This window comes from Ambystoma mexicanum, chromosome 8 (genome assembly GCF_040938575.1).
Source record: "Ambystoma mexicanum isolate Mex_15411 chromosome 8, UKY_AmexF1_1, whole genome shotgun sequence".
Lineage (NCBI taxonomy): Eukaryota > Metazoa > Chordata > Amphibia > Caudata > Ambystomatidae > Ambystoma > Ambystoma mexicanum.
Window position 1 is genome coordinate 161489681 of NC_090929.1, and position 22127 is coordinate 161511807.

At 48.4% G+C, this 22127-nt stretch overlaps 1 protein-coding gene across 5 annotated transcripts in view; it reads right to left on the minus strand.

The window, feature by feature from the left end:
- CAMSAP1 (calmodulin regulated spectrin associated protein 1) overlaps positions 1-22127 on the minus strand; it is a 1201485-nt gene that overhangs the window by 413080 nt on the left and 766278 nt on the right. For all 5 annotated transcript variants that reach the window (XM_069609553.1, XM_069609551.1, XM_069609554.1 and 2 more), the window contains one exon: positions 15012-17448. In XM_069609553.1, coding sequence (XP_069465654.1) covers positions 15012-17448 — 2437 coding nt within the window. The remainder of the gene's footprint in view (positions 1-15011; positions 17449-22127) is intronic.

Sequence of the window (22127 nt, forward strand, 5' to 3'; positions counted from 1 at the left end):
GAGAGTCTGACCTAGAATGAGTATCTAGGCAGTAGTGTTTTGTAAAGGTGTGAATAGAACTCCAGGTTGCTTCTTTGCAAATAGATTTGAGAGGAACATTTGCAATGAATGCTATGGAAACTCAAGTGCCCAGAGTAAAGTGTGTTCTAGGCTTGAAGGGCAGATCTATCTTAGCAAGAGTGTAGCAGAGTGTGATGCAGTTAACAATCCACTTTGAGATGGCTAGTCTAGAGACATGGTCCCCTTCCCTACTAGAAACGAAAAACTGATTTGATTTTCTTAGTGGTTTTGTTTTTTCCAGATAATATATGACTGGTCTGAGCACATCAATTGTGTGTAGCCTTCTATCTGCCGCATTAGTAGGGTTTTGCAAGAAGGTGGGTAGTTCAATTGATTGGTTCACATGGAACTTTGAAATGAATTTTGGCGCAAACCTAGGTTGACTGCGCAAAACAACCTTATCTTTGTGAATTATAACAAATGGGTCTTGAACAGAAAGGGCCTGTAATTCACTGACTCTTCTAATTAAAGTGACTTCCACTAAGAAAGCAGTCTTGTAAGTGAGAGCCTTGAGGCTAGCCTTATGCTTAGGCTCAAAAGGAGATCCCATTAGCCTAGTTAATACCACATTTAGATCCCATTTGAATCTGGGTTCCAAATGGGGGAATGAAGTCTTAACCCCTTCCATAAATGCCTTGATCACTGCGATCTTCCACCACAACACTTTCTTTTGGTATGTAGTGTATGCTGAAAGTGCAGCCAGGTGGACCTTTAGAGAATTAAAAACCAGACCTGAATCCAGTAGATGAGTCCGGTATAAAACAAAGAGGGTAGGTGAGCAGTCAATGGGATTGATGCTCTTAGAATGGCACCATATAATGAAGCGTTTCCATTTATTGGAACAGCAATGTCTGGTGTTAGGTTTTCTTGCCTCTTTAAGAATAGCCATACATCTCTGAGGAAGTTGGAGGTGCCTGAACTCTATGACCTCAGGAGCCAGGCCGCTAAATTGAGAGTTTGCGGGCAAGGGTGGAGTGTCTCCCCCTTGTCCTGTGAGAGAGTGTTGTAGGGGTAAGGTAGCTTCATCAGAGGAAGGAGAGATTGACATCGCCATGTCCACATAGTGGCTACCACAATCATCGCGACTGGTTCCTGGTGCATCTTGTGCACTTTCTTGTTGAGAAGGGGAGTTGCGGGAAAAGCATAGACAAATTTACCTGACCATGTTATCCAGGGACTGTTCCCCTTGGAGCGGTTCTGGGGGTACCTGGAGGCATAATCTTGGCATTGGGCGTTCTCCAGAGTTGTGAACAAGTCGATCTCTGGGAAGCCCCATTCCGCGAAGACGTTGGAGACAATGTCTTCTTGTAATTGACATTCGTACTGTGTGGGTAGAGGGAAGTCTCTGCTGAGCATGTCTGCCAGAAGATTGAGTTCCGCTGGAACATGTTGAAATAAGAGGAACATTCTGTGTTTGAGGGACCACTTCCAAATATTCTGGGACAGTTTGGATATCCCTGGAGAGTGTCGGCCCCCCTGTTTGTTTAGGTAATACATGGCCATGGCTCTGTGCATGAGGACAAGTACCGTCTTCCCCTGTGTTTGAGAAGCTTTTAGGGCCTTGAGCACTGCCAACAACTCCAACAGGTTTATGTGGTTGGACGCTACTGCTGGGGACCAAACGCTGTGCGATGTAGGAGGTAAGCACCTCACCCGTTAGAGATGCGTCCGTAGTGAGAATGGCTTCTACTGCGGGGGTTGTGAAGGTTTTCCCCTTCAAAAGGTTTTCCCCTTCAAGAGGTTTTCCCTCGACCACCACTGGAGAGAGAGAACAAGGGCTACCGAGACAACCACTCGATCCTCCCATTGTCCGCTAACCTGACACCACTTGCTGTTGAGCCACTCTTGCATGGGGCGCATGCGCAAACGTGCGTGAGGCACTAATTAAATGCAGGAAGTCATCATCCCTAGAAGTTGCATGGCTTTGCGCACAGCCACCTTGCGACTGGCTACATAGTGAGGGATCTGGAACTGCATGTTTTGAATCCTCTCGTTGGAGGGGAAGACGAGGCCGTCTTCTGTCCGAATTAGAGCTCCCAGAAATTGTTTGACTTGGCTGGGGTCTAGACTGGACGACTTCTCGTTTATTGAGAATCCCAGACTGAAGAGTAGATCTACTGTCTTTTGGGTGTTTGATAGATATGTTCTGTGCAAATCCCGTTATTAGCCCAACGTCGAGGTAAGGATAAACTGGGATGGACTGCCTGCGCAGATGAGCCACTACTACCGCCAGTACGTTTGTAAATACTCTTTAAGCTGAGGAAATGCTGGAGGGGAGGAGTGGTTGTCCTCTATCATGGACCCTAGGTATTTTCTGTGCACTGGCAGCATTGAAATAAGAAAGTATGCAGCTTTCATGTCCAATGTTGCCATGTAATCCCCCTGTTTTAGTAGAGGGATTGTCGTACAAAACTTTTGTGGTTTGACAAATTTGTTTGCTGGGTGCAAGTCTAGCACAGGGTGCACTGTGAGATCCTTTTTGGGTACAAGGAAGTACACTGAATAAATACCCTTGTTTACCAACCGTTCCCTTTTCTTGCAGGATCTCGACCTCTTGTAATAGGATCTTCAGATGTTCTGGTGACAATTGTCTGGACGTTGGTGGCCAGTATCGAGGTGGTCAGCTGAACTCGATCCAGTAACCGTGGGTGATGGTCTTGAGCACCCACTGGTCTGTGGTAATTCCATCCCATGCGTGGAAGAATGATGTTATCCGTCCCCCGACCGGGGAGGCATTGGAGGGGACCTGGATCAGTAAGTCATTTTTGATTGGAGGCCGGGGAGCCTCTTGCGGTGGTGCTTCTACTCCTTCCTTTGCCACAACGCTGTCCTCTTGGTTGATATTGGTCTGAGGCAGCGCCCCCCTGTCCTGAGGACCATAAAGTATTTCCTGTGCTGTACCGATTATGGGGAGAACGTGGGAAAGACTGTCCGCGAAAGGAGCAGCGAGAGCTACCCCGTTGCTGCTGATAGGGTCTCTGTGTTATTAGGCTTAGTGACTTCAAGGTCTCATGTGCCTTTTTTGCAGTCTCTAAAGCCTCATCCAACTCTTTCCCAAACAGGTTAGATTCCTCTACTGGCTTGTTAATGAGGGATGCCTGTGTTTCCGGTTTGAATCCAGAATTCTTCAGCCATGCATGCCTTTTCAATAAGATACCTTGGACTAGTTTTCGTCCTGCAGTTTTTGTAGCATCCAGGGTGTTTTTTTTAGAATGCTTTGATTCACCTGCCTCCCCTCCCACACAACCACCAGCAAGCATGATCGTGTTGGTTCCGGAACTTCCTGCAGGCCTTCCTGGAGCCAATTCCACTGGACGTCGTAACTAGCTAACAATGTAGTATTGTTAGCTATCCTGGTGGAATAAGCTGCTGCTGTTGTCATGCGTTTCCCCAAGGCATACAACCTCGTGCAGTCCTTGTCCGGCGTTGCCTTAGCCGTTGACAAGGGTACTCCTGCTCTCTTCCTTCATTGTTAACACTAGGGAATCGGAGTGGCATGTCCCGGGATATAAAGAGGGTCTGTAGGCGAGGGGTGAAAACGTTTCTCGACCCGTGGGTTCACTGCCCTTTGTTTGCGATAGAGTAAGCAAAAAGGGGGCGATACGCCTCTTGATGGAGTTTAACAGAGGTATCGGCTAGCTTGCAGCTGGTTTCTCCTTCAAAATATCCTCTACGAAGTCGGTGTCTTGCACCGCCTCTTGAGTGGCAATCTGAATATGTTCAGCAGCTTTCTTAAGGATAGCATTGAATGCCATCTGGTCATTGATGGGAGATGCTTGTCTGGTGGGAGATGAAGCGGGAGGATCTATGCACAGTGTCTTTGGATCTGGGGTAGTGGACGGTGACAACCATGGTGCCTCACCCACAGGTTGTTCATCGCCCCAATCTGGGGAGTAGTCCAGTTCCTGAAAGGGATCCTCACCCTGATCATAAGGATCCTGAGGGGTCTCCTCTGGTTCTGTGAGATCAAACACCTCCTCATGAGGAGTGTGGCTGGATGCTCTCTGAAGGATAGTAGTCCTCCTCTCTTGGCCTTTTAGGGGTGATGCATTTTTCTGAAAAATCCACAAATTTAGAAAGTTTATTCATGTACCCCTCAAACCTGTCCCTGGTCCATCAGGAATACCCAGAGGGTTCTGGTAGTGGAAAAGGCTCTTCTTGGGGCCTTGTACCTTTAGGTTGTCGAGCCTTGTCTGACAGAGTCTTAGACAGGGGTTGGGAACCATCAGAGTATTCTCCCTGACCCTCTTGATGTTTAGATGTGTCTCTAGGTGTGTTCTCCGCCAAGATGTTTGAGAGACTCTCCCGGATCTCCAGAATGTCTGGGAGAGATTTTGACTTGCCTTGTGTCTTAGTCAGAGTTTTTTTCTGCACCGCCGAAAACTTAGGCATTGCTGCGCTCTTCTGAGGTGTATCAGCGCTCTTATGAGATTTGGTGCTGACGCCCTTGTGACTCGAGTGCCCGGACGCATGCCACCTATACCGTTGCGGGGAGGGTGGCCGACCCTGAGGATCGGTGGGTTCCGTCGAAAGGATCAACGTACCCATTGGCATCTTTGGCTGTCCCGACGAGTCCATCAAGGAGGCCCGGAGGGTTGTGTGTTTACCTTTATGTGGTGTGTGTGCATGTCCTTGTCACCGGAGTATAAATTCCCCATAGCAGAACCAGTGGCCTGCCTTCCTGCCGGGGACGGACGTCTCGGAGCATGGCTGCTCCGAAGATAAGTCAATGGCCTCCGTATCAGTGCCATGGCTGTCGCCAACTTCCTCGTCGCTCGAGGCACCTGCAGCAATGGGGGAGCTACCCTCGGCCTGCTGAATGGTGTAGGCCAACCACTGCTTTACTTGCCGTTCTTTTATCGTTTTAGACCGTAAAAGCTTGCAAGACCGACAGGAATGCTTGGGATGATCTCAAGGTAGACACTTATTACACCTTCGGTGTGCGTCTTTCCAGGGATACTTGCCGTTGCAAGAAGGGCAACATTTAAAAAGGTGTCCTGCCCATAGCTCAGGTTAATAGCGACAGCAAAGCCAGAATTGAAAAGTGAGGGGAGAAAGGAAATGCATTCTTGAAAAGAAACAGAGCCCCCGGATCCCACTCTCCCTACTGTGTAGGCCTGGCTGGAGGGCTGAAGCCACACACTCCACAGTGTCAACCGGAGTGTGCCAGCCTCCGAAGTGTGGAGTGGTCTTCCGCAGTCTTCATCGTTGGTTGTAAGTAGTCATCGGTGAAGGATGACAGATAATAAAACAACCAGAGGTTGTGGACAAAGATATATTTAAGCAATTTTTCAAGCTCTGAAATAAGGCCACCAGCTAGCTGGGCAAAAAAAAACTATCTGAGGGACCTTGATGCATGAGGGACCTTGGGTACACTACACATCACGTTAGGGATAGTGTTACAAGCACGCCCATGTCAATGTCCCCTTTCGATCCTCGAAAGACAAGATGCAATACTCCGCGATTACCACTAGACGTCGGACTATATGCACAGCATGTGACTAAGCAGATTCACAAGCATCAGAAACAATGTTACGAAAAAGAAAGAAGTGCTCACAAAATGATAGGTTAGGATGTTCAGGCCAGTGGCCTCCCTTCCCCACGTTTGCAGCATGGGACAAGGCGGTGCACTCAAGCCTAGCACAGTCTCTGGCTTCTCTAGCACGAGGATACAGTTAAATAATTAGCACCATGGCCTTCCATGCCCAAGTCTCTTCATTAAGACAGCCTGATGCGACAAATGATAGTTCTTTTCCTTTCCAGATTCTCACAAGTACTCAATTTTTTAGGCGATTCGTTATTCACCTCGGATCCCCCCATCGGGTGGGCTCAGATCCTTTTGACACAATGTTCGTACTTTATTCATGCATTTAATTTCTCGTAAAGTATTCTTTTTCGGGTGACTCACAGTTCAGATCTCAGATCCCCCTCAGTCTGGCTCAGATTCCTTCCAACACAATGTTCATAAATTTACACAAACTTGCTTTAACAAAAGCTTTTTAGCTGATCTCCCTCCGCCGGGCTCGGACCAGACTTTTCAATGTGCACAGGGTTTTGCTTGACCCGTTGTAGGACCACTTCCATTTCACAATTCTTTGTCACATTTGCCACCTTTCAGCTGGAAACCTAACAGAGACTTTTGAATGAGCATGCACGTGGTGCTTGACCACTCTCTACAGTATCGCATCTTGGCTTCAAAGTTCAATCACTCATCTGCCAAATACGCATCAAACTCTGTTCTCTTCAGTTTTCATTCTACAATGTTGCTGCTTGCAACCTTGGCTTCAACACAGACCAGTCTGGTATCAGCCTCCCTAACTTACCGGCTGTGCGGACAGTACCACAGCGGCATACGATTATCCCTGCCTTGACTATCGATTTAGGAGAGCCCCGGGTACCTCTGGCACACAATGCAGGATTCTTCAGTCTCGATTTCTGGTCTTACTTTCAAGAACCTTCAAGAATAGGAAACGTAACGGTCTTTCGGTGAAAAAGTCGAGGGTACTTCCCTCCTTGCAATCCTCTTCGGTTTTGCCGTCTTTCGCCTTGTATTAAACTGCCATCTTGGAACTGCTGCTTTCTCATGTGCTTTGCCTTGCTCAGAGTGTGCTTTCGTGCTCTGCCTTTTATCCGTGTGGGGAAGCGAAATGGAAGTCAGGTCTGTGCAATGATCAGTAATTGCCTGACCCTGTCCGACCATTGTATTAGGACATGTCAGGTATACGGCTCAGGTGTTAGTCCGTTTTCTTTGCCTTACAGTGAGCTGTCCGTGAGAAGGTGTTTGTGTTGGGAAAGGGTGTGGGGGTTGAGTTCCTAAGTATCCTACCTGTTAGGATGGGTAAAGGTGTTACAGGGAAGGGGATACCGCATCTCGCCATCCGGTGTCCCACTTCCACTCCCTGAAGACCCCTCACCCAGGTGATCCTCCCGCACTGGCCCACCCCCAGGAACTGGATCCCAAAATTATTGCTGTGTCCTGGCCACCTGGATGACAGATACATGTGGACTAGCAGGTGAGAAACCTTCAGATTGCTCAGAATACCTGGCTACTCTTAGTATATTTTAGCCCTTGGGATACCAGCTGGGGAAGGTGGGTGGGACATATGGAGGAAAGGGCACTATGGACTATGAGTACTCAAGTAACTACAGTGAGCAACTAATTACTCATACGTCCCGTCCCCTTTCCTCCATCCTTGTGGGTGATTCCACCAAACAAGAATTTAGGGTGGCGCTCTGACTATCTACATCATATCTAGGATGAAGCGAAAAGGTTAGTCAGAACCTCCTGCCCAAACTCTGCATTGCGCCTGGAGCTGGTGTCCAGGGAATAGTGCCTATAGAAGGCCGACTGAGTGGCCCAAGTAGCCGCCTTGCTGATGACATCCCAAGAAGCAGGTCTCTGAAATGCTTAGGCCGTGGCCTTAGCTCTGACGGCAGGGAATGAATCCCTTCAGGAACAGGTTTGCCCATGGCCGTGTATGTCTCCGAAATGGCCTGAACCATCCAACGGGCGATGGAAGCCTGAGAGCTGAGGGAGGAGCCCCAAAAGTCACAAATAGTGCCTCAGATTTCCTGAAGGATTTCATCCGAGATAGATAAAACTTGGACCCTCTTGAGGTCCAAGGAATGCAGGGCCCTCCCTGCTTCCGGCTGCAGATTCAGGAAGAACGCCGGCAGGCAGATCTCTTGGTTCAAATGAAATGGAGAGACCACCTTGGGAAAGACATTTGGGTGAGTGTGCAAGATGACCTTGTAGTTATGAAACGTGGTGAATGGCTTGCACAAGGACAACGCCTGCAGCTCAATAACCCTGTGTGCAGAGGTGAGAGAAACCAATAAAACCGTCTTTAGCGTCACCAAGCGGATGTCCACAGAAGCCATTGGCTCGAAAGGCTTGTGTTGCAAAGCCGCCAGAACCACATTGAGGTCCCAGACCGGATGCGGTCTGTGCACTGTAAGTATAATTGTTTATTTGTACAGGTTTATACACAAGTGAAGTGCTTCAAAGCGGGAAGGGAGCAAGGGCAAAACAGTCATTCTTAGGTCTTGAAGTTTCCGAATGATTGACGGCAAGTGCATGAAGTGTAACAGGCTCACCCAGATTAGGGAGGGGAGAGAAAGGGGGACAAGACCGAACTTACTAGTCCTAGTAAATTCAGGACATGCAAAGGTACAGACAGAGGTACAAAGGAGGGCGGGAGGGGGGGAAACAAGTGTGCCCAGTCTAGCAGGGCCCTGGGTTAAGTGCAGAGATGTTACCTCTCTCATGGAACATAGATGAAGTGCAGTAGGGGTTGCCCCTCTAATGGAACGAAAGCTGAAAGTGCAGTAGTGCTGCACATAGTGCAGAGGCCTGGAGGCAAGTGTAAGGACCGGCAGGGGAGCCTGGGGCCTGTGAGGCTCTGGAGGTGAGCCAGGCGGCCAGTCAGAAAAAACTGAGCAGAGTTAGCGAAGAGATGGAGGCGTGAGGCTGGAGAGAAAGAGGGGAGGTTAGCAAGGGAGAGAGAAAGAGGAAAAGAAAAGGAAGGTCTTGAGGAGTTTCCGAACTTAAGGAGTTACGGCTCAAGGTGGAGAGAGGTAGGGAGGCTGTTCCAGAGGGAGGCACCTGCCGAGGATAAAGATCTATCGCCAAATCTCTGCTTGGAAAAAATGCTCACACGCAGAGAGTTGGAGAAGGCGTCTTGCGGTTCTGTTCTGGATGAGTTGTGGCGGGTGGGGGGGGAGGAGTAGGTGGTTTGAGAAAGAGTCTGTCGCAGTAGTCCAGCCTAGACATAACCAGGGCTCTGGCAATGGTGAGCCTTTGGGGGAAGGTGAGAAAAGGTAGAGTACCTCGAAGGAGGTGCAGCTGGTAATGGGACTTTAGAGATGTCTGAGATGTGAGAAGAGAAGGAGAGAGTGGTGTCAAAAATGACCCTCCCACCCCCAGGTTTTTTGCCTCACTAGCAGTTGAGGGCACAGAGGCAAGGGAGGCAGGTCAGTGGGATATTGGGAAAGCGGGGCCAGGGGTCCCACTGAGGACGATTCTCTGTCTTACTGGCATTGCAGCAGAGATCGTTAGCAGCACACCAAGACTGAATTGCGCACAGTCAGGAAAGAGCAAAGAGGAGGAAAAGGTCAAGGGTAGCGTGAAGGAGAGCTGTATGTCATCTGCATAACACTGAAGGTTAGATGGTTAAGGTAGAGATCATGTGGGCCAGAGGGGCCATGTAGACATTGAAGAACCACAGGGATAGGTTAGATCCCTGGGGGAGGCCACAAGTGGAGAGAGTGATAGAAGAGAGAAAGGACCCAGGTTCGACCTGTGAAGTACGGTCAGAGAGAAAGGAGGCAAGTCACACCAGGGCCAGATATGTGATGCCCAGGGTATCACAGAGACGGGAGGTCAGGATGTCAAAGGTAGAAAAGAAGGTAGACAAGAGATGGAGAAGAATGAGGACAGAAGGAGAGAAAACATTTGAGAGCAGGTTTTCACAGTTGTTCAGAAGAGCAATTTCCGTGCCTCTGGATCCTCTTAAGCCAGACAGATGGTCATGGAGACAACCAACAGATTCAGTATGGAGGGTAAGCCAATTTCTCCACGTGTTTAAGGAAAGGAGTACCACTGGAGTAAAAAATTAAGGCTGCAACCCACTGAGGCCCGGAAACTGCAGAGAATCTGCTGGAGCAGAGGGGTGGGCGGGAACGCATACCTGCAGCCGTGCCAACAGATCTGGAAGGCGATCACAGAAACCCCCAACCTGCCCATGATTTAGGGCACTTGGCATTCCGACGGGATGCAAACAAATCCAGTCCGCGAACCCCCAAAGCTGGAACAGGGGCAACAAGGAGTCGTTGTGCAACACCCACTCGTAGGTGTTGAATCCCAAGCAACTCTGCTGGTCCGCTTCTACTCATTGCTGTCTCCCGGCAGGTGGACTGCTGAAATCCAAATCCTCTCGGTAAGGGCCCATTCCCAGATCGAAACCGCCTCCATGTTAGTTCAGGTAAATCTTTGCGGTAGAATTGTCAGTCCTGACCAGAACAGATTAGGGGCAAAAAACCCTTGAGGGCCAGGCCCACTGCCCAGAGCTCGAGCAGATTGATATGTAGAAGGGCTTCCGTTTTAGACCATGCTCCTTGAATTGCAGAGTCCTCCAGAGTAGCCCCACATTCCGAAAAGAGAGGAGTCTGTTGTCACCACCAGCGTAGCTTTGGTCGGGTGAAGGGGGCTCCCACTGAAACATTGCAGTCACCAGCAAAGATCGGGCAAAGTGAGCTGTGGAATTGGGATCCTGTCCAACTGAGACCATGTCTCCTGATCCCAATTGGCCACCAGGTGGAGCTGGAGGCACCTCATCTTGAGACAGGCGTGCTGTACAGTCAGCATGCAGGAGGCCATCAGACCCAGAATGTGCTGGAACCACCATGCCAAGGTGGTTGAGTTGGCCAGAAAGTTCCCCACCGCCTTGCGTAGGGACATCAGCCTCTCGGGCGTGGGTAACACCTGCTGAACGGTACCAGATCCTGAGAAGGGCATAACTGATGTTCTCAGATTGAGGGAAAAGCCCAGCACGATGAAGGTTATCTGCCAATCTCTGGCAGGAGTGCACAACCGCTTCAGGTGACCAAGCCCTCACCAACCAGTTGTCCAGATAAGGGAACAGTTGATGGCCCTCCAGGCAGAGAAGGCGCACCACCGCATTTATCAGCTTTGTGAAGTCACGAGCAGCCGAGTTTGGTTCGAAGGGCAGCACTTTGTACTGGAAGTGGTACGACATAATCGTGAACCGCAGAAACCTCAGATGCAGTTGAAATAGGTATGTGCAGGTACGCATCTTTGATGTCCAGGGAACACATCGAGTCCCCTGTACATAGATACTCTACTATGTGCGCGGGAGTAATCATTTTGAAGCATTCCAGCGGTAAAGAAAAGTAGACAGGTTCAGGATTACCCTTAGGTCAGCCGGGTTGTTTTTAGGTACCGCAAAAATCCTGCAATAGTAACCAAAGCCCCTGTCTGCAAGAGGAACCGGTTCTATCGCCTGCATCTCCAATAGAGACAGGATCTCCCGTAAAGAGCCAGGGAACCGATCAGACAAAGACAAAGACGAGGATTGGATGGTAGAGTCAAAGGAAGAGGAAGATTGAAGCCTCTGCAGACTACAGATATGAGCCACTGGTGGCTGAAAAGACACTTCCAGGTGTCCTGGAACAGAGCTAAACGGCCCGCCACAGGCGAGCTGTGTTCCCCCACCCGGATGTCACTGCTTCTTAGCGTAGAGGCGGGGGCCAGAGGAGGGGGAGCAGACATCCTCTGCTGTTTCCTTCTGCTGTTGCTGGGTGACCCGTCAGGCTTCCGCGTACCACGGCCTCTGAACCCCTTGAAGCCAGAGAATGTTCAGGGTTTGAACTCAGTCCTACCCTGGGATTGGGGGAAGGATTTCTGGCCTGGCTTTGTCAGGAAGGCCAAGGACTTGGTGGTTTGAGTGGATGTTTTCTTCTTTGTCAATTCGTCATCGGTGGACGAATGAAAAAGGTCCACGCCCTTGAAGGGCAGATCTAGGATCCGCTCCTTCACATTAGATAAAAACTTTGTGGGGTGCATCCACGCCGTCTGTCTCTTCTCTACCTCAAGGAACAGCCCTCTGCTGGCTGTATCGATGTGGGAAACTGAAGACTGCATGAGGTCCTGCACAATGGCCCGGGCGTCTGACAGACTGGCCTTGAAGGAGGCTCGTTTGTCCGAAGGTAGGTCGGGCAGAAATTCCCTGAGCTCCCACCACAGCTTCTGGTTAGCCACAGCCAAGAGGGTGTCCGCCTGCCACAAATGCAGCCCTGAGACAAAGTAACAGCGCTTTCCCAAGGCCTTTGTCCTCCTTGGAGAGGCAACTGGAGGTGGCTCCCATGGAGGACGACTACGAAGATGATAATTTAGAATATATAGCGATGCCGCAGCCACCACAGAGGAATGGGACTGAGGGTGGGAGTCAAGGAGGATTGGCTCCCTTTCTTTCAGCCTAAACCTGCTGGTCCAACTTCTTGTTCATCTAGGCGTTGGCGCTGGGCTTCCCAAAGACCATCTGCGCCCCTGCAGCATATCCATCTGAAAGGGAAATGCCAGACCGGACCGTGGTGCACATCCCCGAGACCTCTGCAAGCACCCCTGACTCCTGGAGGGCTTCCTCATGAAGGGCGACCTCCGCCAGGCCCTGAAGGCGGTCATGGAAGGCCTTAATGGATGCAGATGGCTTGTTGTCCTGGGCCATCGTCGTCACCCCACGCCCCTCCTTTTCATAGGCTGAGGGGAATTCAGGCCCTGGGACACAGGTGCCCAAGTGGTCCCCCCACCCCCAAAGGTCCGGAGCCGCAGACAAGTCCAACGGCTGTTGAGGGGGAGGCGTTGGCGGTACAGGACGAGGTGTAGGGCTCTGCCATTTTGAAACCTTGCGCAACGCCCTGAGAGGGAGGGCGCGGATGCTGTGAGCCAGGAGAGGCCTCAGACACGGGAGGATACAGCTTGGGTCTTGCACCCAAAGCAGAGGCGTCTAAATCAGAGAGCCATCTGGTAGGCGCTGAGCCCTCAGCCGGATGGTCGGTAGTCGAAATGCCCTGGGTGACTGCCTCAGAGCAAGCTTCGGTAGGCTGGGAGCCCTCAGCACCTTTGCCGGTAGCTATGCGGGACCTAATCGAGGAACAATTCTTAAAAAAAGTAGCACTCGACAATCCCTTATCCCCTGAGCTTAGGAGCCAGCAGCCTGGAAGGCCTCAGGGCGGTCCCCTCGGCTTGGGAGCCGGTAGCCTTAGAGGCCTTGGGCCTCCCAGAAACTGATTGCGAGGAACGCTGATCTGGGGGAATCCCGGGGAAAGAGTCTCTGACTGTGGAGCAGTGCTGAACAGAGGGCCTACCGTGTCTTGATGAGAGGTCCCGGAGACTAAGTCCTTAAGGTGGGGAGGAGGAGAAGTGTGGAAGATCTCCCTCCACTGCAACAAACGATTCTTCAATGCCCTGTGACCAAGAGCGCTGTAGGCAGCACATGCATCCCAGCGGTGGTCGGGCCCCAAACACTCGAGACAGAGTGCATGGGGATCGGAGGCCAGGAATGAGCGGCCGCAAGAGGCGCATCTTGTGAATCCTCCTGCCGCCGACATGCACTGGGGAGGAGAGGCACCGAAGGGTAGTGAAATAAGAAATGAAAAACAAACTGGGAGCAAGGGGAAAGCTAAAAAAAAGTCTCTGCGCTGGCTGCCAGGTCCGACACCGTCCATGCGGAAAAAAGGGACTGATGTGAGGTGCTTGATGGCGGGTCCTCGCAGAGCGCTATACAAAATTTAAAGTGGAAGCTCAACCTTTCATTGCCAAAGGTTCTGGTACCGTCCCCATGGTGGGGGACGCCCACAAGGATGGAGGAAGGGGGACGGGACGTATGAGTATCTCTAATATGCCAATATTTGTTACTATTGTTAAAGGAAAAAGTGAATTAAACTGTCTATCACACTGGCCAACTAGCAACAATATTGCCATATAATTGTACTGTGCTGCTTAGAAATTGCATTCTGCTATTTAGAAATAGAGGTCTCAATATGGTACTGCCAGATTAATATCATTGGGTGTGTATACAAAATTAGTGAGAATGTTACAGGAAGGTGGAATTGATTTCCTTTTTGTAGACAAGCTGCTTCTGTATTTATGACATTGTAACAACTTCTCTTGCATAGAGACCACTTTGGAATTGATTTTGAATAAAATAGTACCTTTAAGTCCAATACAAGTTGTTTCTTGCCCCCACAATAGCTCAGATATTTTGGACTATCCAAGGATTCCTCAGTATTGACTACACTGGCTAGAAATGCCGGAACTGATGGAAGTTGTAGGCCAAAACATCTGGAGAGCCAATGGTTAGAGAGCCTTTGGTTGCAGACCCCTCCAATAGAGGGCGTTAGATCAGGGGTGCTATTTTAGCAGAATCAAAAGGTTTTGACTGACCTCGGGAGATTCACCCTAAAGGACTTGGAACAGAAACTTAAGACGACTAGGGCTAGGCAGATGTCTATGGTCCTATAAACATCTTAGTGTATTCCTTGATTTAGTTATCTCAACGCTGAAAATAGACTTCACAGAACATTGCCATTTACTCCATGAGGCAAAAACCATGGAACGGAGCATATTGTTGCCCTGGTCAGCCCCAGTACTCATTGACCGCTTTTATTTGGTGCTAATCACCAAACCAGACAGAGCAGTATCTGGTTTACAAAAGTCTTCTCTAACAGGGAAAAGCCTTGAGGCAACTTCTAGGCTTAGTTACACTTGGCATTCATATTAATGCATATGGTTTATAGTGCCTTAATTTACTAAAAGTCTTCACAATGTCACAGGTGTCCCTGGTCTCCTTGGGCACTTACTATAAAGCACTACCAATCTGATAGAAGAGATGAGGTAGCACCTTGAAGTGAAAACAACTTTGTGAATGACTAAGACAGCGTGCTCAAAGCAAGCTTTTGGTAGCGACAGTGTGTGCATGAAAGTAAAAATGGTGAGCTAGGCAAACGCTTTAAGGAACATAACATTAGGTACATACCTAGATCAAAAAGTATTTTCAGCATCAATTTCAAGCCCGATCAGACAAACAAAACAAAGGATTGTATAAGGACACCAAGGAGGGACCAGAATTGTGTCCAGTGACGTACAGATTTCTGAGTTGGCAATGTTCAGGTCTATGGCCCACACATGACATGCTGTTTGGTTTCTTATTGTTTGAAGCTCAGAAATCTGTAATACACTGAAAGATGAAAGCCAAACTATCTATACATATAATTCTGTTTTTCCGAATCGAGGAAATCAGCAAAAGTCACATCTTCAGTAGTTTTCACAATGTTTTGAGATTACAATGTTAGTTAACATTATTACTACTACTGACAATCTCTAGTAGAAATGATTTTTCAAGAAAATATATATTTGAAAAAAAGTTGCTTACTTTAAAGAAAAAACCAACACCCGATTTGTTGTCTTCATTCGTCAGGTCAGCAGATTCATCTTGAATTTCACTTTCATCTCCTTCTTCTGGGTCTTTTAAATCAGAAAGGTCAACTTCAATAAGATTAGCTTTTGCTCGTAGTTGTTCATGTTCATCCAGTGGCACGTTTTCTTTCCCGGACCCATCTGAAGAATGTGACCCTGCTATTCTCAAATTATTCAAGTCTTCTCTGATTACCTGCTCCGATATAATGTTTGCATCTTTGGAAGTAGACAATACAAATGTCCGCTGGTTGCACTCATCATGGAGTCTGAGACTTCCTGTGGAAACGTCTAAAAGACCACTCACTTTAGTGCTACTTTCAAAGGAAGTGTCATCCAAAGAGGTGACATGAGTTCTTGGAGATTGAAAAGAACGGAAGTGTGGAAGTGTTTCAACGTTTTGGGTTGGGGCAATAACACGGGAAGAACTCTGTTGCCGATCTTTATTTGCTTTCGTTTCTTGAGGCCTGTTACGTGGACTTCGACCAAGGCCAAGTCGGGGAGGTTTACGAATACTTCCCATTCCTGTTGGAGAGAGAGGTTCCACAAAGTGAATTGATGGTTTTATCTTTTGATCTGGTGGACTGATCTTCAGACTAGTGGATGGAACCGTTGGGGATTTCATGAGCAGCTCTTGCTGTTGGGAAATTTTCAAAATAGCCTGTTGAAGTGTGCTGATGGTTTCATTTAGTTTTTCAATGGAAAGGTCACATTCATTAACATCAACTTCAGGAATATTATCCTCTAAAATAGCAGCAGAAATAATTTTACTTTTATCAAGTTCATCTAAAGAACCAGAGTCTTTCGGTCTGTTTTGCTGTACAAAAGCTAGTGTTTCTTGAATATTTATATCTTTCAATACATCCACAGGTTCATTAACAATTTCCCTTTCATCCTCTTTCAAAAAATATTGTTCAGATTTAGTATTTATTGAAACAGCATCAATATCCTCACCATTTTGTCTTGCATACTCTTTTGGGATGTGTTCTGGCTTAAGGGGCTGTGCAATACCCTCAGGCTTCACCTTCTTAACAACATGCAAGAATGCCGCTTTGCCCAACTTAAGACGCTGCCTTGCGGAGAGAGCTTCCATTTTTTTCTTCTGTGCCTCAATTGCTCTTCGCTTCTCCTCAAGCTGCATATGAAGCTGAACTAGTTCAGAAGCCAGAATGTTAGTATTGTCTTTATTTTGCCGGCCTGGACTTTGTTCTCTCTTTTGCTTCCATGTCGTTAAAGGTGCAGGGGTGCACTCTGACCCATCTGGTGTGGTCTTCTGAGAACTACTTGTACTAGACTTTGTCTCATAGCTATTAAGTCTTTGGAGTTTCCTTTCAGCAAAGCTTGTCATTCGCACACTGCCACTAGCCATAGAGACACTGCTCAGTTGAGACATAGTGCTAAGACAGGGGCTTGAACGCCCACTAGCATCATCTTTGTCTTCGTGTTCTTTCACCTTCATGTCTTCTTGCAGTTTTGCCGATTCAACCTCGCCTACATATTTTCCAGGATGAACAATAGCTATCAAATCTTGTTCCACTTCTTCCATTTCTAGGTTATCAGAGTCAGAATCTTGCGGAGCTTCTGTCCATGGGGAATCCTGACTTTGTAGATTAAAGCTTTTTGTACAGGTGACATTTACTTTAGCTTCTGCTTCTTCATCTACTTTTGAATCATGAAGGAAGAATCCCCCAGATGATTGCTCCAATGAACTAGGGTCAATACTGCTGGTAGCAACAGGTTTCAAAGTTTCACAACCAGTGTCTATTGAAAGCTGTAGAGGCTCAGACATAGCAGAATCAGTGACAGTTGTAAACTCAGAACTGGAGATGGGACTAAACGTTCTGTTAAGTTCAAGATCAACATGATTACCATTTACTTTCCTACGAGAAAAAGACATTTGTCCATCATTTAATCTTTTCGCTGTACTAGTCCTTTGTTTCTCCTCCCCAGATTCCTCTTGCTTATTAACTGCGCTGTGTTTCTCCTTTGCAGGCTTAAGAACTGCGGGCATTAAAGGTTCCAAGTAAAAACTACCTGGTCCATTGTCTAAGGCCTCTATTTCTCTATTTGGAGAACGGGAAGTTGCCAACTGACTGGACATCCTTGAGGAAACACTCTGAAGCTCAAGTTCACCGTGGCTTGGCATCTTATCTGAATGAATCATTGCAATAAGTTCTTCCTCCTCATCCTCAATATCTACATTGACCAGCAATGTTTTCCCACCAGTCTTAGCAGGAGTAGGATGAAGCTGATGTTTTGGAGTCAGGTTAACAACATTTGAAGCTAGGCTGTCTTTGCTGATGGATCTAGCAAGACTAATACTATCTCCAGAACTCGGATCCACATCACTATCTGTTGCATTATGGAGAGCAAACGGTGCTGGTTGTGACAAAGGTCTACAGGGAAAAGAAAAAACATCTCAAATAGGACAGTTGCAAGTCAACAAAAATGAACGTTACTCACCTTAGTGACTAAAGTACTCATAGTCCATAGTCCCCTTTCCTCCATCCTTCTGGGGCGTCCCCCCAACATGGGCACGGTACCAGAACCTTTGGCAGTGAAAAATTGAGGTTCCCCTTTAAATTTAGTATAGCGTGCGGGGCGCGGCCTTAGGTGTGGGAACGCCCCGCAGAGGCCCATCCCTCCGGTGCCTCACCTCAGTCCCCTTTAAACAGATCAGATGCTTAGATACCTGCCTACGCTTACAGCCATTGGCATACCAGCCGGGGAAGGCAGGTGGGACGCATGGAGGAAAGGGGACTGTGAGTCCTCTAGTCACTACGGTGAGTAACTTTAATTACTCATACGTCACCTTTCCTCCATCCTTTTGGGCAATTCCACCAAACAAGAACATAGGGTGAAATTGTGATAACCTGCCACACATCTAGGATTAAGCAAAAAGGTTCTTCAGAACCGCCTGACCAAACTCTGCATCGCTCCTGGAGCTGGTGTCCTGTGAGTAGTGCTTACAAAAGGCCGACAGAGTGGCACAAGTAGCCACCCTGCTGATGACATACCAAGAAGCATGTCTCTGAAACGCGAATGGACGTGGCCTTGGCTCTGACCGCGTGGGCATGAATCCCAGGCCTGCCCATGGCGTGTACATCTCCGAAATGGCCTGAACCATCCAATGGGTGATGGAAGCCCGAGACCCAGGGGAGGAGCCCCCAAAAGTCACAAACAATGCCTCGGACGTCTTGAAGGATTTAATCCGAGAGAGATCAAACTTGAGGAGCCTCTTGAGGTCTAAGGAATTCAGGGCCCTCTTTCCCTCTGGCTGCGGGTTCGGGAACAACACCGGCAGGCAGATCTCTTGATTCAGATGAAATGGAGAGACCACCTTGGCAAACATGTTTGGGTGAGTGTGCCTCGATGACCTTGTCATTGTGAAACGTGCTGAAGGGCTTGCACGAGGACAACGCCTGCAGCTCACTAACCCTACGCACCGAGGTGAGACCCACCAGTAAAACGGTCTTTAGTGTCACCAAGCGGATGTCCACAGAGGTCATTGGCTCGAAAGGCTTGTGTTGCAAAGCTGCAAGAACCACATTGAGGTCCCAGACCGGGTGCGACCTATGCACCGTCGGAAAAAGCCTAGACAACCCCTTAAAATGGGCATTAACCACCGGGTTGGCTGCAGTAAACACATGCTCAGGGAAATTCTTGTAAACGCCAATGGCTGCCAAATAAGTGCAGCATGTATCCACCTGAACTCCAGAACGAGCCAGGTGTGCTGAAAAAGCCAGTACGTCATCCGAAAGGACAGGTGACCGGGTCCAGACCCTTGTCACGAGCCCAATCGCAGAACCTAGTCCATTTACTTTTATACTAGGACCGAGTCGAGAGCCTCCTGGACTACTCAATGGTGTCCCAGGTGTCATCTGAAAATTGAGCATGTTGAAGCCTCAGCTGGTCACTGGAATCAGGCTGCCAGCACCAGCTTGGCCAGGTCCAGATGTTTCACCGCCCCGCCCTGCTGCGTCAGGAATCCCCTGCTGGAGATTGGAAGTGGACAGGACCCTGGGAGCACAAATGCAGCAGATCTGAAAACCAGGGTCTGGAAGGCCAGTGGGGGGCAATCAGAATGAGGCTGCAACCCACCAAAGACCGAAACCTGCGGAGGGTCCGTTGGAGCATAGGGGCGGTGTGAGAAACCTGAAGGTCTCTTCCTAGCTAGTCTCTGGTGATCTGTCATCCAGGTGGACAGGACACGGCCATCACTATTGGATCCAGTTCCTGGGGGTGGACCAGTGAGGGTGGATCACCTGGATAAGGGGGTCCTTGGGGAGTGGGAAACAGACGGGTGAGATGCGGTATCCCCCTTCTTTCAACACCTTTTCCCCATCCTACCACGTAGGACATTCCAAAGCACTGCCCCCCCCCTCCTTTTTGGACACAAACCCTTTCGCACAACATGAAAGACAATGGACTAACACCAGAGCCATTTACCTGACATGTCCGAATACAAGGGTCAGGCAAAGTCAGGCAATTAACCAGAATCACACACCTCTGGCGCTGCTTTCCCCGCCCCACAGGGATAAAAGGTGGAGCATGAGAGTACAGGACAAGCAAGGCAGACCGCACAACGTGAGAGCTAACTCAGCACGGCAGTTCAAGAGGCGGCGAAAGACGGCGAATACCGAGATGCTGACAAAGAGAGAAGTGACCTTGCCTTTTCCGATCAAGGCACATGAAACCCCTGCAGACAAAAATATAAGACCGCTAACAAAGGCCAGCGTGAGGCAGCAGATGTCAATGGTTCACAAGACCCTCCTCCGCTGATAACGAAGCCGGGGAGAGACGCGGGTCTCCGTGGTACCAACCTTGACTTGAAGGAGAAGAAAGCCAAGCGGTTTATCACAGATGGTGAGTAGAGGGGGGAATCGATAAGAAACCATACTGTGTTGAAACGAAAAGTAGCAAGCAGCTAATTTGAACGTTGAAATGTTTAAAGGCACTATTGAGAAAGAGGGGGAAAACCTGCAACAGAGGTGTCTGGCACCACTTGGGTGCTCATGCGAGAAACTCTGGGTGATTCCGCAATGGTAGAGACTACTGTAACCAAAAGGCCTTGTGAAGAGGCAAAGAGGTCAACGTGGTCATATAGGGGTCTTGTAAGATCCTCTGTACCGTTGAGTCTTTGAACGGCAGATGATTGTGAAAGCTAAGGGAATGAATCCCGCATGGTAAAAAATAGTACATGAACAGTGTGTTGACAGGAATGAACCTGATGGAGGGATGTCCACAGTGAATTGTTTGAAAAGACATTAAGACTCGTGAATGCAAGAAAAGCCTTTGTGAATGCGAAGGAGGGAGGCTAGCGTTTGAAAAGGAGTCTGAACCCGGAAGAGGGAGATCCAGGGGTGGAAAGTCATCACCCAAAGTTCATTGAGAAATTATATGGTGAACCCAACTTTGTTGAATGCATCAGGCCCTCGAAGGCAAGAGACTTATTGAAAAGAGACTTAACCATCAAAGACCTGATAGATGAATGCGTAACTGTCGACTCGTGCTGAGAAGGCTCGAGTGTGTGCTGTGCTTAGGAGATCCAACTTGTCCTATGCTCAAAACGTGGGGAATGGAGAGCCCTGGCAATCACATCCTGACTTATTTTGTGAACACTTCTTTCTTTATTGAGAACTTTACCCCCACCACTACTTGTATTTAGAGTAAGGATTGGCAATAGGTTTTTATTAGTATAGGCCCTTCTCTTTTGACACAACGCCCCAAGGACTGCCTTATTTTCACTTGATGGTCGAAGCTTGCTCCCATCTCAGATTTAGGTTTAGATTAGGCGTTTTTCCACCCTGCGTTCACAGTTTATAAACACCCTTGAACTGTAATCACTTGTGTCCCACTTTACTGTTTACATGAGTACCTTACAGTGGGCGGGAACGCATAACACATGCGGCCATGCCTACAGATCTGGAAGGACTCTGCCAGAGACCCCCCGATCCCGTACTGCCCATAAATCAAACTGGGGGCACTTGGAATGCAGAGGCAATGCAAAGAAATCCAGGTCTGCGAAGCCCCAAAGCTGGAACAGGGGCAACAAGGAGTCAGTGTGCAACTCCCACTCCTAGGTGTTGAACCCCAAGCAGCTCAGCTGGTCCGCTTCTGCATCACTGTCCCATGGAAGGTGAACTGCTGAAATCCAAACCCCCTCCGTTAGAGCCCATTCCAAGATCGATACAGTCTCCTTGCAGAGGAGGGGGGAATGGGGACGGGTGCCACTCTGCTTGTTCAGGTAAAACGTTGTAGTAGAATTGTCCGTCCTGAACAGAACAGGGCTGTCCCTGATGAGGGACCAGAACGCCCCGAGGGCCAGGCCCACTGCCCTGAGCTTGAGCAGATTGAAATGCAAGAGGGCTTCCATCCTGGACCATGCTCTGTGAATCTCATAGCCCTTCAGAGTAGCCCCCCAACCCGAGAGCGAGGAGTCAAGTCATCACCACAAGGATAGATATCACAAAGAATGTCACAAGACTATAATCGTGCTTGGTACCAAAATAACCCTATAATCAATACTCAAGAACATTTTGAGTACCAGTCATCATCATAGAGACTCATCCAAAGAAATTGTAAAACTATTTAAGTGGGAAGCAGGACGGATCAGTCCCTGAGAGTAAACAAGATCCCATCACTTTAAGGCCTTGAGAACGACCAAGATGGTCGAAACACTTGTCATTTGACACATGGTTTTCAATACCACAATCACTTTTAGATAATGTATGGGGTGATTCTCACCAGCACTCTTGGTGACATTTTAACAATTTACATGGACACTGGATTGCTCACTGGCCTCTCTTCTCTTCTTTATACAATATTGGCCAATGCCTGCTCACATCATTTGTTGGAAGGTAAACCTCACTCAATGGGTATAATCAAGAAGATATCATTATTATTATGATCTTACAATATTATACATAACTATTTTATGTATTATTTTTATTTTTTATTCTTATTTATGGACATGCGGATATTCCTCCTTTCAATTACACATCCTGTGTGGCATGTGTCTTTTGGATTTATCTGTCTTTTCAACTGATTTGTTTAACTTTATTCTGAAATTCAA